The sequence below is a fragment of the Mytilus edulis genome, chromosome 11 (assembly GCF_963676685.1).
Source record: "Mytilus edulis chromosome 11, xbMytEdul2.2, whole genome shotgun sequence".
NCBI lineage: Eukaryota > Metazoa > Mollusca > Bivalvia > Mytilida > Mytilidae > Mytilus > Mytilus edulis.
Window position 1 is genome coordinate 43157638 of NC_092354.1, and position 26071 is coordinate 43183708.

The following is a 26071-nucleotide window of genomic DNA, read 5'->3' on the forward strand; positions in this document are numbered from 1 at the left end:
ATTAGAAGGATTTAGTAGGACTACTAGTTTTTCAGTATCAGATAGATTTGAAAACATAGGATTATCTATTGCCATGTCATTAAAAAGTTTTATACGTAAAACATTATTTATTTGACAGTGGACAAGTTGGACATGTTCTATTGTCTCGAGATATTTTTAGATATCTGCCCTTCTCAATGAGCAAATTATGGTCACTAATTCTAATTTTTGTAAATAAACGTCTAGTTTCAAAATTGTGATATTTTAGATAAAATTCTTGGTCTTGTTTGACTTTAATATTTTTGTAAAGAAAAAGTTTGTTATTTTCGTTCAAACTATTAATTTTATTTTCCAGTAGTTCTGAATAAAATTTACTTGTAATATTCTTAATCCAAGTCTTCAGTTTGTTAACTTGTTCCATATTTTGACAGGACATTACTTTTTGTATATCAATATTCATTTCTTGTGTTGAATCTTTTATAAAAGTGGACCAAGTATAAACTCCTTGTGAATCAAGGTGTTTACTTAATGTATAACTTTCTTTTAGCAATGGGTTTATGTTTTCAGTATTTAATCTAGCCCAATAAATAATTGCTTAAGACCACATTTATTCGATGGTTTTATTTAAAATTAAAAGTCGTGTGTACACAATAAAAATCAATGACAAAATATAGTTTTCACATGTCAGAATAAATTAGTTCCTCGTCTTAAAATAGACCGTGCTCGGACACCCACACATAAAACATATATCAAGTGTTGTGTTTTTGGTGCTAGTAGTGCTACTTGAGTAGAAATGGACGCAAAAGACGAGGCGAAAGAATTGCATGCTAAATTAACATCAGATCTTAACGAGCAGTTTGGTCTGTTTGAAGCCGATAGATATGAACAGCTTGTCAACAGACTAAAAGCAAAACTGAGTCCGAAGGTAAGAAAGGAAGCCAAGCATATAATGGACATTTTAGAGGCCTTGGAAAGAAATGGAACCATAGGTCCTGGAAACTACGAATACTTGAAACGTGTTATCAGAGAGTATGACGTTCGTGTTGTGGCTGATTTGATTGAACCAACTGAACGGGATATTCAGAGAATATTGTCAAGAGAACAAGGAACTTCTGCTTCCGGCAGAAGTACAGCGTCCGGAAGTACATGTTATAATAATCAAGGTATGTCATTGTGTGTTTATATAAAATTGAGAATGGAAATGGGGAACATGTCAAAGAGACAAAAACCCGACCAAAGAGCAGATAACAGCCGAAGGCCACCATAACATTCTTCTTTTTTTTTTTTTTTTTTTTTTTTTATAGACAAATATATATATTTATCATTTGATAGAGTGAACATATAATATAATTTTCTTATAATTAAGAATAATTTACTATTTCTATTAACTGTTCTGATATTTTTTTTTACTATCAATGTGCCACCGCATTCAAAAAAAATAAAAAATGAAAATATCAGTATAAAAACGTTAAAAATTGAATAAGAATGCGAAGTCATATGTTATAAGACTACTAAAGTTCACGAAAACAATAAATCTACAAATACTTAACACGCTTGACCATAGTAAATTAATGTGGACAATTAAATACCGATCTGAGATAAGAAATAAATGTGCAAAGTTTCACCCTATGACATTTTGTACGTACTGCTTCATTTGTTTCTTTTTCAAGGTCAACATTCAGCCGACGGAAAACTAACGAAAAAAAGAAAATTGGAAGAAGGTAAGATTGTGTTGATTTTTTAATTGCATATATCATTTTAGACGATTATGATAATGCTATGCTGACATGATTCATTTTAGTCATTGATCTTGAATAAGCAATAGGAAAATATCGACAGGTTCCGCTTTGCCTTCATATTCCCGTAAATCAAACCTGTTACCCAGATAGCAAACATGTGTTGGGCCAATATTGGCATTCTGTTGGCAACATTGTTGGGCCAATGTTGGAAAACTATGTTGGGCCAACGTCATTTTGCTCATCGGCCCTCAGTTGGCCCAACATGTTGGGTCTTTGTTGGCCCAACATCAGTATGCCAACAAGGTTAACTATTTGCCAACAATCTGCCAACAATGTCAACTATTTGCCAACAGTCTACCAACGTCGTCTCTAGTTTTAAAATTATGTTGGATTAATGTTGGTCGAACAGCAGTATGCCAACGATGGCTTCAATCTGTCAAATATGTTTTTCATGCATTTCATGTTATGTATTAAGAAATATTTCTCCCTAGTATATAATGTATATTATATTGGCAGGTCAATCTCGGCTGCCATGTGGAGAGTGTGATACATCACTCGTGTCAAATGAGCAGCTGAGTTCAGTTGATCAATTTAGCAACTTGCAGAAACTATATTCAAATTTTATTTGTTTTTTTGGGCTGGTTTTAAATATTTTTTGTTTGTGCATAAAATTATTCAATCATTAAGATAAATACATTTAAATGACTATACAGATTTGAAAATATTAGATAAAGAGAATGAAGAGCACATTTTTTGGTTTGCACTTTGAAATAATATCTAAAAAAAAATATAAAAATCTGTGGTATAATACGGGGAGATAAGAACTTAATACGTTGGCATATTGTTGGCACAATGTTGGCTCATATTTCAATATTGTCATGAAATATCAATGATATGTTGGTTTTTTTTATAAATATACTGTTTTAAAAACTTTTGAATTATTCAAAATGCTAAGAATTTTCTAGCTCTTGGCACAGACGGTTTAAAATAGTCCTATTTGGGAAGACTTTATTATTTGATATTTTACTAAGTCCTCAATGCCATTCAAACACAATATATAGTCTCTATGATAACATAGAATCATTCAAATAAAGTTCGAATAAAATTGGTTCAGTCGTTTCAGTCAGAAGACCTTACACTGAACCAACGGATAACGTAAGTCAAATATTGTTGGGCAAGCTACTTTAAAAATAACAGTTGGTAAGAAAATGTTGGGCCAACATTGGGCCAATAACACCAAAATGACAGTTGGTGGAAAGTCGTTGGGCCAACAAGGGGCCAATAGTGTCAAAATAACTGTTGGCTGAGTTTTGTTGGGCCAACAAAGGGCCAATAGTGTCAAAATAACTGTTGGCTGAGTTTTGTTGGGCCAACAAGGGGCCAATAGTGTCAAAATAACTGTTGGCTGAGTTTTGTTGGGCCAACGTCGGTTTCTTGTTGTGCTGCCAACGCCAACTATTTACCAACTGTGCCAACCAATCACCAATGTTGGCCCAACAAAGTATTGCTATCTGGGTATTAACGAAATTCATGTGTACGAGTTACTCCCCTTTCGAAGTTCATATATTTTCATTGACAATAAAGAGCTAGCGGAAACATCAAATTAATCTGTGTGTAATGTGCGTGTGTGGAATCGTTAAGTCTTTCCAAATCTTTTTATATTGACAATTATAGTTAATCCTTTAATATCAAGCTATTTTTTTCATTAAAAATTGATAAACACGCATGATATTTAACTGTTAACTTTAATATAAAGATTTACATGGACTGCAGGCGATTTTGTACGGATCGGAACCAGTCTGCAATTACCGAAGAAAAACAACTTGTGTAAAAAGTGTAATACATAACACAGTGTAGATACTATTCTGTACGCTATCCGGAAGTCGCGATTTTCGAAGCGATGATTTCCAACTGGCTAACAGGACGGTTTTGCCTACGGTAACTTTTCTCATCATTTGTTTACTCCTATATCTACCAAGTGCTTTGAACATCTTCAAGATATATATAGCATCATAAATATAAGTAACTGTAACAAAAACATGCATTAGAATAAAAAATATACGTGTGCATCACATCAATTTGGTAGAAAAAAGTGAAATCGACTGACAATTTTGCTCTCGTAGTACAAAGCAAATAATCTTTTATTGCAAATATTTGCATCAGTTTACAGTTAAATATATACTGTTTCAATATTCTTTTCGGATTTAAGTAGAATATTCGTATTTCCCATAAAAAATATGTTTTCCTTGAGGATCCCAAAATAAATTACTGTACGATCAGTCTAGAACTGACTGTATTCTAGAAGCGATTTCAGATTTTTTGACTGTATGACCAGTCGTGATTTTGAAGAAAAAACAACAGCAATTTGAAGGTATATACGTTTATATGTGATATTATGAACTATCCAGGGAACTATTAAACAGATATATCATGTTAAGGAGGGGTATTTGCGAAAAATACCAGTCGAGAGAATGTTAAATTTCACGAGCCGTAAGGCGAGGGAAATTCATTCTCAAGACTGGTATTTTTCGCAAATACCCCTCAAGAACATGATATATCTGTTTAATTACACCGAATGTTAATGTTCAAAAACGCATTGATGATCGTGACGTTACAAGCGTCCAGTCAGATAGAGTATTTTTTGGCAAATACCACGGCAGAGAGGGTAAAAAAGGCATATCCCTTTGGCAAATACCCCGGCGGCGTTAAAAAATGAACGATATTCATTTGATAACAGTGAATTGGTGAAAAATACACTGGCATTCAACCAATCAAAACCCAGGATTCTTACATAAGGTGTAATTAAACGTGTAATTACTTTCATCAAACAATACAAATATATTTCTGATGAATTTTTTAGACGGCAAAATAATTGTATGTTTGTTCCATCAGTCTTATTTAAGATCAAATGCCTCAAAAGTAATACATGATTCGCTTGTGGAATTTGTAATAGTGTAGCGTTACAGTTATCTGTTTAGCTATTACATTTTTAAAGATTATTTACACCGTCCGCCGTTGACCAATTGATGATAACATAAATCAAGCTTGTCTTTTAAAATAACAAAAATGGATAAAGACAGCTTTGCGTAATGGGGGTAATTCATGTGATTTAATTTTGGTAAGTTTACAGAAATAGAAGGTCCATAATACATTAATCGAGTAAAAATGGAGCAATTTCAGAAAACTTTAATGATTGGTTTAGAAGGTGTTGGAAATACCTGATGGGTGCCCCCATATAATGTAATGTTCAAGTCCGTATCTTATATAAAGTAACCCCATAAATTTTTTTTTTACTAAAATTCGAAATAGACGGTGCACAATACAGTCATTATTTATGATAAGGAATCCGCATAAGATTAATTAATAGTTATATCAGTGACGGATTCAAAAAAAGGGGATTCGGCAGTTTGAAACCCTTTTTTAACTATCAATATTATGCATTTGTATGGGAACATATATTTGGAATCCCCTTTTCTCCTGGATTGGACCCCCTCTTCATTTAAAAATGTCCGGAACCCCCAATGTATATTAAGTGGTTTATGAGGAGATGCGCTTACAAAACCGGCGACACATATTGTACCGGTCCAACGGACGAACGGAAAGACGGACTTCTTTATCACTATAACCCCCGCTTGACAAAGTGGTGTACAATTGAGTGTCAGAGAGACAGCTCTACATCTTAAACAAAGTGAAGGAACTGTGATCAATTATAGGCTACAGTACGGCCTCGAATGTGTGTAAATACATGCATTTTTATATAACAACTAAATCTGTGTGTTTGTACAATTTTAAGTATAACGGAGGACATTTCTGAAACTTATATATTAGTATACATCAAACCTTCCTCTTATTTTAGCAACATTTTAACATCCTTATACTTAATGTAGTAAGTCGAGTACACCCTATCAAGCTAAAACATGTTTCATAAGTTTTCAGGATGTGAATGTATTGAAATATGTTTGTGTTATTTAGAAAATGCCACCTTCTAATGTATCGTAAATAACTTTGAAATCACCACTAGAATACAGTGACATAAAGACTGATCATACAGTTTTAAAATAAACAAGCGAGACTGATCGTACAGTGAGAAATTCAAACAAGTGTAATTTTCTTATTTCTGGCTTCAAAGATCTGGTTGAAACTTTTACCACCACTTGAAATATACTTCATTTAGTTAATTAAGTCTGGTTTTTACGTTAATTTGTACACTAAGAGGGTAAAAAGATTGTTTTTAGGTTCGCCGACTGATTTTTCTTAGTGATGCACTTGATTATCTCTTGATTAAGGCAAAGATACGAATATTGAATGTGCGGAATTTAATTCTAAACCATTTGAGAATATCGATGTCGGCTGAATTAATCATTAAGCAATGTACAGATGATCAACTTACCGTTTAATTCAGTATACCCATCAAATTTAAAATGTGATCCAAAAAGTTCTCGCTTCGAAAATCGCGACTTCCGTATAGCGTACAGAATAGTATCTACACTGTGCATAATCAAATCGGTAATAGACAATTAGGCTTAGGCATAATGTTACATGCACGTGTACAATCTGGTGTTTTTTTGTTTGACTTATTACAGAAATTCAAATTCTAGATGACAATAGGTATGAAAAGGAAAGGGGACAAAAAGGATATATGTTGATTTTAAATGTCATCTCAAAGGGACGGTCAGGTAATTTAAATTTAATATATAGCTGTTAGCAGTAGAACACATTATTGTTGAATTTTGGTTATCTGTATTAACCATAATATGAAGCAATTGTTATCAAATTAAAGGCGAAATATACCAAATGGATCTATCAAAATACAAAGGTCAAATATAGAAACTAACAAAATCATAGAAAACATGAAAAAAGAAAAAAATGCAAACAATATACCGGTAGATTACATAACACTACATTCAAAATAAAACAAAAAATGGATATATGAACCCAAAAAACCTGGGGGTGACCTCTTTTGATAGAAAGCATAAAAATGACAACTGTCGGACCCTTTTCGAAGTCACAATGGTACTTAATCCTTGAAATTGATAAATTGAATAAAAGTATTACTTTTAAATAAATGTACTTTTTGTTTGAATTATAATACATATTCTAGAAAACAAAACTCTCATTACATGTCTGATTTAAGCGTCCCTGGAAAGGGCATTTTGTCTGCGATTGGATCGGTATACATCACAAAACTTTCAGAACAGTATGCCCCCGTCACATACACAAATTCCTTAAAGAGTCCATAAGGATCGCCAACTCGTAGTCAATCGCAATCATCTATATATAACACGTACGCTGGTATCCGTAAAAACAACCACCTCGTTACAACTAGTATTTTCCTTTAGGGAAAGCGATACTATTTATTCTGCCATAGGCGACAATACTAACATTTTCTAATTTTAACACTTTTTATAATAAAAACCTGGATAAAACAGTTATGTGTGGTGTTAGTACTTTATTACTCTATTTTAAAAATTGAAGCCAAATAGTATCATGACCAATTTCCAACGGAGCTTGGTTATGTTATCCATGCCCACCGTCATTTTGCAGCAAATTTATAAAATTTTGAAAGCCTTTTCGAATAATTCTCTAGAAAATATTTCAATAGGTTTTTAAATTTATATTGTAAATATTAACACTGCAGTTATTCATAGATAAATAAAAAAATATATTGTACCCTTACATCCAATCACGGCGCTCCTAAGTTGACTTCCTTCACCTGTCTCGGGTACACAAAAGGCCAACCTAATGCTAGGAAAATGTAATACTACCGTTTTCCCTTTACTCTATCAATCACTTATTGTAGAGTAGTATGCGGATCGGAGCTGGATCTGCCGGGGAGTTTGGTAACAACTCGCAGAAACTCTCGAAGTTCCGTAAAGGAGATGCAAATAATTTGACACGCGAAAAATCTTCCAACGATTGTCCACAAATTAATTTTGCGTAAAAAAACTAGTAACAATCCTTTAGTATCGCAAACTGCTCGAAAAAACAAACTGCTCGCAAGAATTCATAAATGAATGGTAACAAGAGGTAAGATTTGTTAATGTTAACGATTTGATTACAGATTAATTACGGATAATTACGAGTGCCTTAGTGTTTACGGTTTCATTCGGGTCGTGTTACGATGGTTTAATGAATTGTTACGACTTAGTACGAATAATTCACGTGCGGTTACATCACTATTTGTAACAACACGGTACGTTAAATGTAAGAATTTAAAAATTACGTTAGATGTATTCTGTTATAAAAGTTCGATAAATGGCCGTAAGTTGTTTATAGTTAAGAGGTGAATAACTTTTAAACATACGGTAGAGAAACAGGTCAAATAATTGAAAACAGAGTATAATGGGTAACACATAAAATAATAGGGAAATACTCCCAAAAAAATTAACAGAGCGGATTCTCGAAATAACTGTCGATTGTCTAAATTAGCCGATACACCATAAAAAAAAAATTGAGGGAAAATAACTAATAACTGAATTTTACAGGCAGTGAGAGAGATATATCAGCATTGCAAAGTTTCTTCTGTGGGCAGCTTGGTTTCACTGTCAATGTGAAGGAGGACATGACGAAAGATGAGTTAGTTAAGACTCTGTCCGAAACAAAACAAACATTGACTGGAAGCGAGGCTAAGAAATACTACTGTTTTATCTGTGTTGTTATGAGTCATGGCGGTGAGGTCAGTATATAAAATGGCCTTGTACACCTTGTTTAAAAATACAATTGAAAATTAATTCATTATTTTATTAATCTGGTATACGGTTAAATCATGATCAGGTGTCAATCAAACGCATATATACATTTACATACACTTTCATTACATACACTTTAACTTAATAATTTCATGAGCAAGATTGGGATGTCTGCTTGCATTTCTGTAATTTTTCTTTAAATTCTAAGGCTATTTTATTTCATTTTTTTTTAATGTTGGCCTATCATTCTCCATTCCACAATCATGTTTGCCCTTTTTTTTCTAACTTTCGGCCAAATCTTCTCTTTCTTTTATTTTCGGTCAAAATTTCTCTGTTTTGTAATTCAGTCCATGTCATGGACAATCAAGATAAGGTACATTGTATCAACAATTGTTTTAAGATTTTATGATTTTAGTATGTATACATAAAGTTTATGGGGAAATGGGGACTATGTCAAAGAGACAACAACCCGACCAATGATCATGATCATATAACAGCCGAAGGCCACCAGTGGGTCGTCGACGCAGCGAGAAACTCCCGCCGTGAAATGGAGGTGGGCCTCAGCTGATCTCTAAATAAAATTGTGTACTGCTTCTTTGAAAATGGAAGTCATACTAAACTCCAAAACATAAAAATGAACTTAACTAAAGATTAAAAAGCATACAAGACTAACAACGGCCAATGCTCCCAAAATGCACGTCTGCTTGAATCGTTGTATACTTCTTTATTTTTGTAATATTTTATGTTGATATTAGATCAAATAAATCTATCTATACACCATGAGGTACTAATTAACGCGTTTAAATATACATTTTTAATAGGAAGGCATCTGGACCACTGATGAACAAAAAATCAAGATGAACGACATAACAGCCCAATTTAAAAACACAGAATTTAGAGATTTCATCGGTAAGTGTATTTAGACAAAGGAGATACACCGAATTTTTTTTTCACAAAAAAAACCAGATACTCATATGCGCCACCCTCGTTCTGGACATTTTAAACATGTGTGCCATCGAAATCAGTATCGATCGTATGGGAGCATCCTCTTGGGGTTTTTGATTATGTGATCACTTGGCTGTTTTTATAATTGTCAAAGGGGCACTAGCTGTCAAATTCATGTTCACCGATTTGACTCAAAGTTTTATATTTGATTAATAACCATGTAAACATTTATCCAAAGAGCTAGAGCCATTTTCGCCTGAATTTTTCACATTCGATTAGATAGATTAATCATGTTTTAAATAGCCCGATAGATGCTAATTATAGTACATGAAAATACGTCACATCATCTATTTCCATACCTTGAATAGGTATTCCTACAAAAAAACAAGGTCAAGACTATTGATTTTTTTTACATTGAGTTTGTTTAAATGTTAACACCCTTTATGCGCATACCATACCACGTAATTTGTCAAGAAGCCAAATAATATCGAACAAATTCAAATGGGAAGTTGTTTTTCTCATTCTGAATATATGTATATCTGTATTTGTTCTGGTCTTCATTTTTTTACATAAATAAGGCCGTTAGTTTCTCGTTTGAACTGTTTTACATTGTCTTATCGGGGCCTTTTATAGCTGACTAGTATGCGGTTTGGGCTTTGCTCATTGTTGTAGGCCGTACGGTGACCTATAGTTGTTAATGTCTGTGTCATTTTGGTCTTTTGTGGATAGTTGTCTCATTGGCAATCATACCACATCTTCTTTTATATATTTTAAGGTTTTAACGTCTATAAGATAAGATAAGATAAGATAATATACATTTTAACCGGAGAACATCTTACATCAGTTGGTCATCGAACACCTTGTGTTACTGACACATGCTATATGGCCTTTTCTAGCATTTTAACAAATCGGCCCTTTGTTTGCGATAGAGATGCAACATCTTCTTGATGTTTTACCTACAATCACGATTTGTAGTGTAATTGGTTTGTTCTGTGGTGTTGTCTTATTTTCTGATGACGTAGGTACCAGTGAAGGGACGGTGGTAAAAATTTCAGTACTAGTATCTACACAGTTAGTAAATTAGCGCCAAAACTGCATTTGTTAAATATAATACCATGTTCAAACAAGGTTTCGAAAAATTGTTTGTATTGTTTTAAAACTTGTATACCATGGCCTTATTTTATGTTATGTGTATATAACACACGCAACATTTGGCCTCATTGCTACAGAATCAATTCTCGTGCTATTGGTTATGTACAGGCACCTACACTGTACTTCAGTTTGACGGCAGTTGTTCCCTGCATATATGTTATAAATGTAAACGTATGAAAAGAAAGTAAGTCAGGAGTATGGATAGTCATAGGAATGCACACAATAAGCGATATGTACACTATTTTTTTCTTTAATAAAATGATCTATACTAGTCAAAATGAACCAGAATGACTCTATGAATTTAGCAAACATCCGAAAAAAATATGATAGAAACATTAAACTTTAATATAACAACACAAAAAATGCAAAAGGTCTGAGTGAGATTCAAACCCTATCTTCTCTCATTGGTAGTAAAAAAATCCCTGCTTTTTTTCTCTTGATAAAATTTTATTCAAATATGTACAATGAAACATTCACCAGACAGTGCCTGGTGTCACAAACAGACAGTTACATATAGTCAGTTACAAATATATAGAAATTCAATGTAAGTTGAGATACTAGCCGTATGTTTATAATTAATATAATATTTCTGCATGGTTATCTGTTACTTTAATAACGGGATTGTCCAATATAAAATAGTTTTCTATTAAGAAATGTTCTTTTCTCTGATTTAAAAGATAAAAATAGTGAGAGATGTATTTTTCTAATATTTTTTTTAAATAGTCTACTAAATTCTCTACTCTACTGATAGAGCCACGGCGATGCTTGACAATAATTTTTATTAAAGAGCTATATCGGTACAATTTAGCGATGTTATAAAAATTTCATTAAAAAGTTGTATTTTATGTAATAAGGACATACTAAACCAATATCATTTTATTAGGGAAAAAGTAGTATAAATCACAACAGTCACGAAAAACATAACTTTTTTTTTGTTTGAAATGTCCTTCTGGGGGATTCCCTGTTTTTCCCACCTAAAATCACCCTTAATTCCGCATATTGAACTTTCATCCTTTTTGAGAGTTAAATTAAATATTTATCACACATATCATAATATATGTAAATCGAGATATTGATCAAAAAGCCTTTTATTATTGTGTTTTTATAATAGTAAATTTTATACTGTCGGCACTTTTTGAAAATGACCCTTCTGTGGAAAAAATCAGGACAAATGGGCCCTACCTCTTTTAAAAGGTCTAAGATAAACAATTTACTGGGCATGGGCTCGATGATATGTAGCTTCGATTCATCGATTTGACTCCGAACACCCCAATGGTCATATTTATATATATGTAAGCGATATAAACATAAATATAGATAGAAATAGAATAAAAACTCGTGGAATTAGATTTTTCTAGGTCTTTTGAATTTTCATGTTATAGATTAAAAATATATGTTAATCATCGTTTTTACCTTTATAAGAATGTGTTGTGTTTTTTTGGTGTGGATCGAATCAATTATTTACCTTTATTTCACTTTCAAAGTTGACATTCTTTTCCTTTAAATTACTAAACGCACACAATGTACATGCGTTATCCATCTCTAGCCAAGGGGTTAAATTGAAGTTCACATGAATACGGATTCAATGAGGTTGGATTATTCACTTGCAATCGAATAATTCATCATCAATGGTTCATAGCTAAATTTGACAAAATTGAACCATATTGATTGCTTAAAGTGAATTTCTAATTCACTATTTCACTTTCATTAATGATTGACCAAAAATAAATCATATCTTGGATTTTTTTTATATATCTCGTAGCTAAGGACCCTTTAAAATAAAAAAGCTGCAACTTGTCAAATATTATAATTTGAGGACAATAACCCTATTATTAATAAAGAGTCGATAAATGGTTTATATCATTTGGTTTTAAGATCTCGTATTACTGAAATTTGTTTCTGTGTGATTACAGTTTCTTTCATAGATCTGTAATAGATGTAGATAGAAGACAAAAAATGCTATACTGTGTCAAAAACCGACATTTAAGGGTAACAAACTGCTTCAGTCTATAAATAGTATTTTCGGTGGTATAAATTGAGATAAGGAATGATTGCCAATGAAACAACTTTGGAGCAAGTATACGTCGCCGTACGGCTTTCAACCATAAGAAAATCCCATACCACACAGTCAGCTATAAAAGTCCCCGACAAGTAAAATGCTGGGCAGTTCAAACGAGAAAAGTAACGGCTTATTTTATATTAAACAATTCAATTAAAAAAAAATGACAGACTTGATCAAACGACAATCACTTTTTTACTAACTCCTAAAATAGGGGCAGGCACATACAAATTGAAATGTGGCCGAGTTTCACATGTTTGTATGCGCTTACCCCCCCCCCCCCCCCCCCCCCCCCCCCCTACCCCGATACAATATTTGTTTTCGACAAGAATTACATATATAAAACTGACGTTTTGCCTTTACGATAGTAAATACGTAAACACAAATTTACAATAATTATTCCATAAAAACCTCCGTTATTCCATTGTGCTCGTCAGTTATTCAATAATAACCTGATTTATTCGACACAATTATTCAATTATGTAGATAAGCCGAAAATATTCATTGTGCAGGCCTGCAGAGGAAAACCAGTCCAAGAATTAACAGAACACGTAGCAGACGATGAAATGGAACTTGAAGACGACTTTATTGACAGCGTAACTGTGCCAAAGGATGCCGATATTCTTATTGCATATGCAACAACGGATGGTTGGTATTTTGCTCAAATTTTAAAGATATTATTCATGAAAGGGTATGGTTGGGGTTTTTAGATTGGAAAAAAAACGGACAAATAAATATAAAAAAGACAATAGGCTTACGATCAAGAATAAAAAATAATGTGGTGCTTAAACATCAAGAATAACGGATAAAAGAATAGAAAATAGAGAAACAAGGCATAAAAAGAGTGCCACAGAAATAAAGAATTCCCCATCCCATATCAAGACTGTTAACACTATGATGACCAAAGCGATTTTTTGTATAATTTAGAAATCATGCTTTGACATAATGGTAAACCTTGTTTTAAAATACCTCCTTAAACTATCCTGGATTTGTACCAAGCTAGGATAGAAGCTTGTTTATGATCAAAAGATCAGAATGGAAAAAAACGGACAAATAAATATAGATTTAATAAAATAAGCGTACGATCAAGAATAAAGAATAATGTGGTGCTAAAACATAAAGAATAACGGATAAAAGAATAGAAAATAGAGAAACAAGGCATGAAAAGAGTGCCACAGGACAGGGGCGGATCCAGCAATTTTAAAAAGGGGGGGGGGTTCCCAACCCAGAGTAAAGGGGGGTTCCAACTATATGCTCCCATTCAAATGCATTGATCGTCCAAAAAAAGGGGGGGTTCCAACCCCCGGAACCCCCCCCCCTGGATCCGCCACTGCAGGAATAAAGAATTCCCCATCCCATATCAAGACTGTTAACACTGTGATGACCAAAGCGATTTTTTATAATTTAGAAATCATGCAGGCTTTGAAATAATAATAAACCTTGATTAAAAATACCTCTGATGATAAAGCAATTGATAGTAATTAGATTCTTCCTACGGTCAATCATTCTCATTGTAAAATTTAATAAAAAAAAAGTTATTTTTCGTAATTGATTTTTGTTGAGCCTGCGACTTTTGTCGCAAAAGCGAGACAGCGATCCTTCATTCCGTCGTCGGCGGCGTCCACAAATATTCATTGGTTAAAAGTTTTTGAAAGTTTAATAACTTTCTTAAACTTTCCTGGATTTCTAAGAAAACTTGGACAGAAGCTTGTTTATGATCAAAAGATAGTATCCAGAAGTAATTTTTGTAAAAAAAAAATCCTGTTTATCCGAATTATACTTATAAATGGACTTAGTTTTTCTGCCAGTTAACATTACATTCACTCTGTGGTTAAAGTTTTTTTTTTAATAGTAATAACTTTCTTAAAATATCCTGGATTTGTACCAAACTAGAACAGAAGCTCGTTTATAATCAAAAGCTAGAGTCTAGGAGATTTTGTAAAAAAATAGTTCCTGTTTTTCCGTATATTTCTTATAGACTTGGTTTTTCTTCCAGTAAACATTACATACAGTCTGCTGTTAAAGTTTTTAAAACATTTATTAGATATTTTATAGTCTCAGATTAGATTCATAAACCATCCTGGATTTTTACAACTTCTTACAATCAAAAGATAGCGCCTAGAGGAAATTTTTTACAAATTTTTCCCCATTTTCGTTGAGCCTGCGACTAACAGCAAAAGTAGGCGAGACACTGGGTTCCGCGGAACCCTTACAATTTTTTTTATATATTCTATCAACCCAGTTTCGCTAACTGCTATCCTTCTTCTCTTGGGCAAAGCAAAAAACATCAAAATTTGAATTGTGAGATCTATTGGAAATTAAATTTATAACATAAAAGAAAGTTCACATTAATCTCCATTTGGACTGAAAAGATTTTCATTGAATTTTGATATTATTCCGTCTTTGATAATTTGACTTGGTTACAATTGGTGTTTGGACATACGACTCCGGCAAAAATCCCCCCGCCCCCCTTTCCCATCGTCCTGAAAATGCATGAAATATTTGCCACTGGACGTTAAACAACCAACAATCAATCAATCTACCCCCCTCTTACCATTGTCTACCAAGTTGTGTATACTTTTTAAAACCCAAGTTCGGTTTCAAAAAATATACACAATTTATGAGTTTCCTGTCGACATTAAATGTTAATACACTAAATTTCAGGGCATTTATCAGTCAGACATAGAAGAGACGGATCTTGGTTCATCAACGCATTGGTACAAGTTCTCACAGAAACATACGAGAAGCGACACTTCGAGGAGATGCTGGTTGGTGTTCGACACATGTTAGCAAAATGGCGAGGGCGTAGAAAGGACCCGGAGGATAGTGGAAAGAAACAAATATTATGTCAAATGCCGTGTTCATGGACAACACTTACGAAATTATTTTATCTAAAAGCTTCTGGGGATTGTTAAGAATAAAAAAAGATTAGTGATTTTTTTATTTAATATTTCATCTTTGGTCAAATACCAACAACAAAATGGCGATTCAACAGAAGTTAATATTTTTTCCTTTATATTGTTTTTTCCAACATAGTTGATAAACTTAATGTGCGAAAAACAATTGTGTGACTCGGACACAAAACCATACTCCCACTTGAAGTTAAATGGTTGCACACTTATAATGAAATATCTTTTTGTGCAAAATATTTCCCTATACCGCTCACGTGGTAATTATCAAATCTAAGCGGAATTTAAAGAATAACTGAGTGGTTGATGTATTCGATGGGCGTAACTTTTTGTGGTATGTATGTAAGCAACCCAACGACAAAACGATAAACGAACAGACACATAAGGAGCACTTAGAATATACAGATACATATACACTATGTCTAGTTGTAAATCCAAACTACAATTCTCTCTTTTGACAGGTTAATAGTTTAAAAGTGTTTTTAAAATCAAACCTCTCATTTGATATCGTTTATTTATATCCCATCCTGCGACTTATCAGAAAATGAATGTGCTGAGAACTTAATTTTAATCAGACTAGTAGTGTTATTGGTCAGTAACCGAAGTAATTTTCATCCTCCCATACACATCTCCTGTACCCACCACAGGGACTCGGTTAGCAGATTAAAATTTTGTAAATCAATGTTTTTAATTTATATTTTATTATTTCCTGTCTATTTGCATTACTTTATTAACGTATTTAACGTTGAGATCACCATTTCTTTGTTTTCTGGCAATGTGCAGTTTATTATCCATATCCGTATACTGAAAAAACCTAAAGGGATCTAAGTCGCCATCTTGAATTGCCTTCCCTACTTTAGATAAAAAATAATTAAAAGTATTAATAAATTACTATAAACCTCACAACAGCCCTCATTTTCTTCCAAAATTATTCTTCTATCACATGCATATTTTGATTTGTGGATTAACAGAACCCTTACGCAGCTTCAGTTGCATTCGTGTCAGAATATTCAAATTTCCCGGCGAAAGCAACGTAACTGGCAAACATGTCGTTTTCAGTATGATAGACGAAATGGGAGATAACTCTTGTCATTCGGAAACTTCCGGGTTGATGCGTTTACCACAACGATAACTCCTTATAAACAGACGAGTGCTGTCCCCTGATTTATTATTACATATCGAGCGCAAAATTATTAACCATGTTAACGAATAGAACCTTTCTTCAAACTGGGTACCATAAATCATTGACTTTTTCGTAGACACATCAATAAAATGAAGAAGTTACTTAAAATATTGACACGATCAATGGGAATTATAAGGTTTACAAACAGTACCAGGATGTAAAAAAAAGGGGGAGGGCCAGTTGGTAGGTCAACTTGGATTAATACTTTGAAAAAGTCTATTTATTTATCATACATGCATGTATTAAGTTCATTCAGAAGGCCCCTTTTTCCCATAAATACGCCTCTGATTATATAAGTGTTGTACTGCATAAATCTATGATTTGAAAAATAGCAGGACGATGTCAGAAAGTCGCATTCCTTTATGGAAATAAAACCCGATAGTTTGGGGACAATCATTTCATATTTTCAATGGGCGGTAGGATAGGAGGATAATCTGATATTGAAACAACACATGCACTGACTGTTCAAAGACATTTTTGTTTGACATTTAATTTATATGAAGGATATCTTGGTGTGGCGTAGGTATCAAGTTAGGGGACAGCATTCGCGCGATCGTCTGTTTATAAGGAGTTATCGTTGTAGTAAACGCATCAACCCGGAAGTTTCCGAATGACAAGAGTTATCTCCCATTTCGTCTATCTCACTGAAAACGACATGTTTGCCAGTTACGTTGCTTTCGCCGGGAAATTTGAATATTCTGACACGAATGCAACTGAAGCTGCGTAAGGGTTCTGTTAATCCACAAATCAAAATATGCATGTGATAGAAGAATAATTTTGGAAGAAAATGAGGGCTGTTGTGAGGTATATAGTAATTTATTAATATTTTTAATTATTTTTTATCTAAAGTAGGGAAGGCAATTCAAGATGGCGACTTAGATCCCTTTAGGTTTTTTCAGTATACGGATATGGATAATAAACTGCACATTGCCAGAAAACAAAGAAATAGTGATGGCAACGTTAAATACGTTAATAAAGTAATGCAAATAGACAGGAAATAATAAAAAATAAATTAAAAACAGTGATTTACAAAATTTTAATCTGCTAACCGAGTCCCTGTGTACCCACACCTGTTTATTAAACTAAATTGTTTTGGGAGACTCGGTTGTTCAAAGTTGACTCCGGTTTTGACCTGGAGATCAATCTGTAGATATCTCTTCGGTTTGTCTATTTCAGCCGAGAAGCCCAATCACGGTTTCTCTTCCGAGAACTTCGGTCTCCTTCAACATAATAACAAACTTCTCGGTGTCCTAACACTCCCTTGGTGTTGGGTTGGAGTTGTCTGTGGTGATGGATTGTATAAAAGTCAGTGACGCATCTCCATTAATCCTTATAGGGAGTGTAAACGGATTCCACTGTACCCTTGCAGCTCTCGAGGGGTGCATCGCATTTCGAAGGAATTTTCGTATTGTACATTTATATTTGGCAATCCTTTCAACCGAATATACATATGAATAAATTGTCATTTTTTGGCGTAGACTAATGAGACTTATCACCAAATATGTACTTGTAGCATGAGCAATAGAGCAAGTGTCACCTGTAGAACTGCTTACCATTCAGGAGCACCTGAGATCCGGAATGTGTTTTTGGTGGGATTCGGGTTTCTTTTTTTATCTACAGAATCGAAATTAAGTTAACATATCTAGCAAAATGTTAGTCACTCCTCTCAAAAATGGTTGTCTAAATTGTCATCTTATCCATCATGTAATTTCTTGTTGTGCACGCGTTTTTTTTTTTGTTTTTTTTTATTATTAAATTTTATCTATAGACAAAATTGCATAAACACCGACAATTAACTAGTTTAATAAACGTAATAAACGTATAACAGAAACAAATGCTGATTTGTCAAAACAAAACGACTATAAATGCTAAACCAAATGAGTGGTCCTTTCCCAAAACTCATATTCCGATTCCAACTTTCAACGGTATATTTATTCACTTTGTAACATATTTTGATTCAAATATATTTGCAATCAAACTGAATTATATAAAGAAATAAAGTGTTTTTTGTTAGAGCTAATTTTTTTATGCTTGTAGATTAAAATTTTGTTGGCTTGCTTGCTTTGTTTGTTTGTGTTTGTACAGACGTTTGCTCAAGCATTGTAACTTAGACTGACTTCTGCATACAATATAAGTAGGCAGAGTTAAACCGGTTGATAGATTTAAATTTAATTATTCGATAATGTCAATTCAAATCTGAATGTAATGTTTACTGGTTTGACTCCGCCTTTTTATATTGTTTGCAGATGTCAATCTTAATTGCAAACATTTATACAAACAGAGCAAGCTTGCAAGCCAACCAAATTCTTAAATCTACAAACATTAGGAAATTAACTCTAAAAATAACCCTTGCATACTTTTTTGCATATTAAAAATATTTCCATAACAAGAGGATAACCTGCTTTGTATTACAGTTTTGAAATTGACTTTGAAAATTAATTCTTAGGAAAGGCTAATAAACAAATAATATAATGTAATGTTTATATGCATATACAAATTTATATAGATATATAACAAAAGCAAACACAAATATTTTGAAAAAATCGGCCCTTTGTTTGCGATAGAGATGCAACATCTTCTTGATGTTTTACCTACAATCACGATTTGTATAGTGTAATTGGTTTGTTCTGTGGTGTTGTCTTATTTTCTGATGACGTAGGTACAAATGTACCAGTGAAGGGACGGTGGTAAAAATTTCAGTACTAGTATCTACACAGTTAGTAAATTAGCGCCAAAACTGCATTTGTTAAATATAATACCATGTTCAAACAAGGTTTCGAAAAATTGTTTGTATTGTTTTGAAACTTGTATACCATGGCCTTATTTTATGTTATGTGTATATAACACACGCAACATTTGGGCCTCATTGCTACAGAATCAATTCTCGTGCTATTGGTTATGTACAGGCACCTACACTGTACTTCAGTTTGACGGCAGTTGTTCCCTGCATATATGTTATAAATGTAAACGTATGAAAAGAAAGTAAGTCAGGAGTATGGATAGTCATAGGAATGCACACAATAAGCGATATGTACAATATTTTTTTCTTTAATAAAATGATCTATACTAGTCAAAATGAACCAGAATGACTCTATGAATTTAGCAAACATCCGAAAAAAATATGATAGAAACATTAAACTTTAATATAACAACACAAAAAATGCAAAAAGTCTGAGTGAGATTCAAACCCTATCTTCAAAACAATCTCTCATTGGTAGTAAAAAATCCCTGCTTGTTTTTCTCTTGATAAAATTTTATTCAAATATGTACAATGAAACATTCACCAGACAGTACCTGACAGTTACATATAGTCAGTTACAAATATATAGAAATTCAATGTAAGTTCAGATACTAGCCATATGTTTATAATTAATATAATATTTCTGAATGGTTTACTGTTACTTTATAACGGGATTGTCCAATATAGAATATTTTTCTATTAAGTAATGTTCTTTTCTCTGATTTATAAGATAAAAATAGTGAGAGAGGTATTTTTCTAATAATGTTTTAAAATAGTCTACTAAATCCACTACTCTACTGATAGAGCCACGGCGATGCTTGACAATAATTTTTATTACGGAGCTATATCGGTACAATTTAGCGATGTTACAAATTTTTCATTAAAAAGTTGTATTTAATGTAATAAGGACACACTAAACCAATATCATTTTTGAGGGAAAAAGTAGTTTAAATTACAACAGTCACGATAAACATAACATTTTTTTTGGTTTGAAATGTCCTTCTGGGGGGATTCCCTGTTTTTCCCACCTAAAACACCCTAAATTCCGTATATTGCACTTTCATTCTTTTTAAGAGTTAAATTAAATATTTATCACACATATCATAATATATGTAAATCAAGATATTGATCAAAAAGCCTTTTTATTATTTGTTTTTATAGTAAATTTTATACTGTCGGCACTTTTTGAAAATGGCCCTTCTGTGGGAAAAAAATCAGGACAAATGGGCCCTACCTCTTTTAAAAAGTCTAAGATAAACAATTAACCGGGCATGGGCTCGATGATATGTAGCTTCGATTCATCGAGTTGACTTCGAACACCCCCAATGGTCATATTTATATATATAAGCGATATAAACATAAATATAGATAGAAATAGAATAAAACTCGTGGAATTAGATTTTTCTGGGTCTGTTGAATTTTCATATTATAGATTAAAAATATATGTTAATCATCGTTTTTACCTTTATAAGAATGAGTTTTTTTTTTGAGTGAATCGAATCAATTACAAAATGTACATGTATTTACCTTTGTTTCACTTTAAAAGTTGACATTCTTTTCCTTTAAATTACTAAACACACACAATGCATGCGTTATCCATCTCTTGCCAAGGGGTTAAATTGAAGTTCACATGGATACGGATTCAATGAGGTTAGATTATTCACTTTGAATTGAATAATCATCATCAATGTTTCATAGCTTAATTTGACAAAATTGAACCATATTGATTGCTTAAAGTGAATTTTTAATTCACTATTTCACTTTCATTAATGATTGACCAAAAATAAATCATATCTTATATTTTTTATATATCTCGTAGCTTATGCCCCTTTAGAATAAAAGGCTGCAACTTGTCAAATATTATAATTTGATGACAATAACTCTATTATTAATAAAGAGTCGATAAATGGTTTATATCATTTGGTTTTAAGATCTCGTATTACTGAAATTTGTTTCTGGTCCGAGAACACAATTATTTCATAGTGCATTTCTTTTAGAACATAAATGAAAATAAAAAAAAATCCCACCTGCGCTTTCTCAAAGAAACTTTTACAGTGTGGTGTACTACTTTTGGGACAAATTATATCAAAATTATAGAAAACTTCATCGGCTCTAACTTAAAAGATGGACAATTTTATGTTTAGGGCGTCTTGAAATCTTTTGACAGCTAGCTTCCTTAGTGCTAATTTTCAACCTTTTTCAGCTGGACCAAATCACGACTTTCCTTTAAAATTCTGGACCCAAATTTTTTTACAGTGTAATTTTATTCCCATACTTGCAATTTGAGGCAATAAACATGGAGAAATAAATTTGGAAGGGGTATAAAAATTAATGGCAAGTAACCCACTGTCAACACTAGGGACTATACAAGGGACGACAATTGTGGTCTCGGACCTTCTGTATGATTACAGTTTCTTTCATAGATCTGTAATAGATGGAGATAGAAGACAAAACATGCTATACTGTGTCAAAAACCGACATTTAAGGGTAACAAATTGCTTCAGTCTATAAATAGTATTTTCGGTGGTATACATTGAGATAAGGAATGATTGCCAATGAAACAACTTTGGAGCAAGTATACGTCGCCGTACGGCTTTCAACTATGAGAATATTAGTTACATAGTGTGCTAGTGACCTAATACGGTATATATGGGGTCAGTAAATTCCATATGGGGTGAGAGCGAAGCTCGAATCCCCATATGGAATTTACTGACCCCATATATACCGTATTACGTCACTAGCACAATATGTAACGAATTTATCTTAGCGACTATCTTAACGTGTGAAATTAAGACTAGTGATTCTCAAAATGAGCATTCAATTCTGTTAGCATTAAGAAAATACTTCCATTGATCCTACAAAAACAGATGCCAACAATAACGACTTGTAAGGTTTAAATGTGTTTTATGAATTTATTTCAATCTTAAACATCAATTTCTTCGTCTATTGGAACTTTTAAGTTTTTTTCTCAGCACCGTTTTATAAAGGGACATAACACCATTACTAACCGTGTATGAAATAAGCCCCGCTCCTTCTTACCTTATATGGAATATAAAGGGACGTAACTCCACTACTAACCGTGTATGAGATAAGCCCCGCCTCCCTACTAACCTAATATCAAATATACACGGTTTGCACGCGGACGCTTTTAACCAATCATATTCCTAGAAATGTATAGGAGGTAAGAGAAAATCCCATACCATACAGTCAGCTATAAAAGTCCCCGACAAGTAAAATGTTGGGCAGTTCAAACGAGAAAAGTAACGGCTTATTTTATATTAAACAATTCAATTAAAAAAAAATGACAGACTTGATCAAACGACAATCACTTAATTACCAACTCCTAACTTGGGGGCAGGTACATAAAAATTAAAATGTGGCCGAGTTTCACATGTGTGTAAGCGCTTAACCCTCCCAAAACCCGATACAGTATTTTTTTTTCGACAAAAATTACATATATAAATCTGACGTTTTGCTTTTACGATTGTAAATACGTAAAAAAAAAAATTAACAATAATTATGCCATCAAACACCTCCGTTATTCCATTGTGCTCGTCAGTTATTCAATTATGTACCTGAATTATTCGACACAATTATTCAATTATGTAGATAAGCCAAAAATATTCATTGTGCAGGCCTGCAGAGGAAAACCAGTCCAAGAATTAACAGGACACGTAGCAGACGATGAAATGGAACTTGAAGACGACTTTATTGACAGCGTATCTGTGCCAAAGGATGCCGATATTCTTATTGCATATGCAACAACGGATGGTTGGTATTTAGCTCAAATTTTAAAGATATCATTTATGAAAGGGTATGGTCGGGGTTTTCAGATTGGAAAAAACTGACAAATAATTTATTAAATATAGATTAAAGAAAATAGGCTTACGATCAAGAATAAAGAATAATGTGGTGCTAAAACATGAAGAATAACGGATAAAAGAATACAAAATAGAGAAACAAGGCATAAAAAGAGTGCCACAGAAATAAAGAATTCCCCATCCCATATCAAAACTGTTAACACTATGATGACCAAAGCCATTTTTTTTATAATTTAGAAATGAGGCTTTGAAATAATGGTAAACCTTGTTTAAAAATACCTCTGAGGATAAAGCAATTGATAGTAATTAGGTTCTTCCTACGGTCAATCATTCTAATTGTAAAATTTAATAAAAAAAAGTTATTTTTCGTAATTAATTTTTGTCGAGCCATCGACTTTGGTCGCTAAAGCGAGACAGCGATCCTACATTCCGTCGTCGGCGGCGTCCACAAATATCCACTCAGTGGTTCAAAGTTTTTGAAAGTTTAATAACTTTCTTAAACTATCCTGCATTTCTAAAAAAAAAACCTTGGACAGAAGCTTGTTTATGATCAAAAGATAGTATCCAGAAGTAAATTTTGTAAAAAAAAAAATCCTGTTCATCCGCATTTTACTTATAAATGAACTTAGTTTTTCTGCCAGATAACATTGCATTCACTCTGTGGTTAAAGTTTGTTTAAATTTTAATAACTTTCTTAAACTATCCTGCATTTCAAAAAAAAAAACTTGGACAGAAGCTTGTTTATGATCAAAAGCTAGTATCTAGGAGATTTTGTAAACAAAAAATATTTCATGTTTTTCAGTATACTTCTTATAGATGGACTTCTAGGTGGATTTTCTTCCAGTTAACATTACATACAGTCTGCAGTTAAAGTTTTTAAAACATTAATTAGATTCATAAACCATCCTGGATTTTGACCACTTCTTATGCCTCGTTCACACGGACATTTAATTCGAATTCGCTTATCGCGTTCACACACTCTTCTTTTTTAATTCGAATTGATTCGAATTGGCTAATTCGAATTATCAAATTCGCATAAAAAATACGCTTTTGTGAATACGAATTAAAAAGTAAACGTCGTTTGGACAGTAAAGCGAATTTGACGCGCTTTGCAGTTCGAATTAGAATTGACGTTAGGACGTAAAACGTTTCGAATTCGAATTACGTGTGAACTCAGCATTACAATCAAAAGATAGTCTCTAGAGGAAATTTTTTTAATATTTTTTTCTCCATTTTTGTTGAGCCTGCGACTAACAGCAAAAGTAGGCGAGACACTGGGTTCTGCGGAACCCTTACAATTTTTTTTATTTATTCTATCAACCCAGTTTCGCTAACTGCGAGCCTTCTTCTCTTGGGCAAAGCAAAAAATTCATAATCTGAATTGTGAGATCTGTTGGAAATTAAATTTATAACATAAAAGAAAGTTCATATTAATCTCCATTTGGACTGACAAGATTTTCATTGAATTTTGATATTATTCCGTTTTGATAATTTGACTTGCAATGGTTACATATATAACGACTAAAAGTCCCCTCTCCCATCGTCCTGAACATGCATAAAATATTTGCCACTGGACGTTAAGCAACCAACAATCAATCAATCTAAAAGTCCCCCCCCCCCCAACCACCAACCACCAACCACCAACCACCAATCACCACCTCTTACCATTGTCTACCAAGTTGTGTATACTTTTTTTAAAACCCAAGTTCGGTTTCAAAAATTATACACGATTTATGAGTTTCCTGTCGACATTAAAATGTTAATACATGTACACTAAATTTCAGGGCATTTATCATTCAGACATAGAGAAACCGGATCTTGGTTCATCAACGCATTGGTACAAGTTCTCACAGAAACATACGAGACGCGACACTTCGAGGAGATGCTAGTTGGTGTTCGACACATGTTAGCACGTGATCCAAAATGGCGAGGGCTTAGATCCGACCCGGAGAACAGTGAAAAGAAACAAATATTATGTCAAATGCCATGTTCATGGACAACACTTACGAAACTATTTTATTTAAAGGCAGCTGGGGATTGTTAAGAATAATAACATGATTAGTGGGTTTTTTTAATGGAATATTTTATCTTCAGTCAAATACTAACAAAAAAAATGCCGATTCATCAGAAATTTGAATGTTTTCTTATCCCAACCTCGTAAATACACCGAAAGCGTTTCTTTAATTTGTAATCAACTTCTCAGATCTTTAATCAACCTTACAACATGTACAATTGGAAAATCTTTTCGTGCAAATTAGTGGAAAGTTGTCTCATTGGCAATCATACCTCAACGTATTTGTAAATTCTTTGCAAAATTTGACATTATGTTTACCGTCAATTATAGAATCTGCCGCAAAAAAAAACATTTTCAAAGGTATTTCATGGATTGTTTCGGCTTTTTTTTCTCGACAACTTATTCCGGCTCAATTAAATTTGATGTTAATGCCAGTTTCCTTTTCCAGTTTAACTGATTGACATAGCCCTTTGCCCATTGGTGTTATATGGATGTCATGACTTATTTCTTCTTGGTAATTTTTATAAGTTGTTGTTTAATAGGTTCTTTTACGGACTTTGATTGGATTTTTGCAATTTCCCTTATAGCATTGTCATTAATTGACATCGTCTAATGGGACTTGTCACAGGATTTGTACTTGCATCATGAGCAACACAACGGGTACCACATGTACATGTGGAACAGGATCTGCTTACTCTTCCGGAGCACTGGAGTATACCTCCGGTTTTTGGTGGGATTCGTGTTGCTCAATTCTTATTCATGTTACTACAAAATCGAAAATAAAAAAAACCAGGTCTATCAACAGGTGAAAAGGAAGTCATTCTCATCACACACTCTCCCA

General features: G+C 33.1%; 1 protein-coding gene across 5 annotated transcripts; it reads left to right on the forward strand.

Moving 5' to 3' along the window:
• The first annotated feature begins 665 nt into the window (after window positions 1-665).
• Window positions 666-25291, forward strand: LOC139495631 (caspase-14-like). Of its 5 annotated transcripts, none has more exons than XM_071283918.1 (7): window positions 666-1142; window positions 1650-1700; window positions 6302-6394; window positions 8204-8394; window positions 9229-9316; window positions 13050-13211; window positions 15228-15499. In XM_071283918.1, the coding sequence occupies exons 1-7, from the start codon at window positions 773-775 to the stop codon at window positions 15476-15478; spliced, it is 1206 nt and encodes a 401-aa protein (XP_071140019.1). In that variant the 5' UTR covers window positions 666-772; the 3' UTR covers window positions 15479-15499. The 5 variants fall into 5 exon arrangements, with proteins under 5 accessions (XP_071140019.1, XP_071140018.1, XP_071140023.1 ...); XM_071283917.1 differs by lacking the exons at window positions 13050-13211; window positions 15228-15499 and adding exons at window positions 23005-23166; window positions 25001-25291 and having other exon boundaries at window positions 693-1142; XM_071283922.1 differs by lacking the exons at window positions 13050-13211; window positions 15228-15499 and adding exons at window positions 23005-23166; window positions 25017-25291 and having other exon boundaries at window positions 693-1142.
• Window positions 25292-26071: the final 780 nt, after the last annotated feature.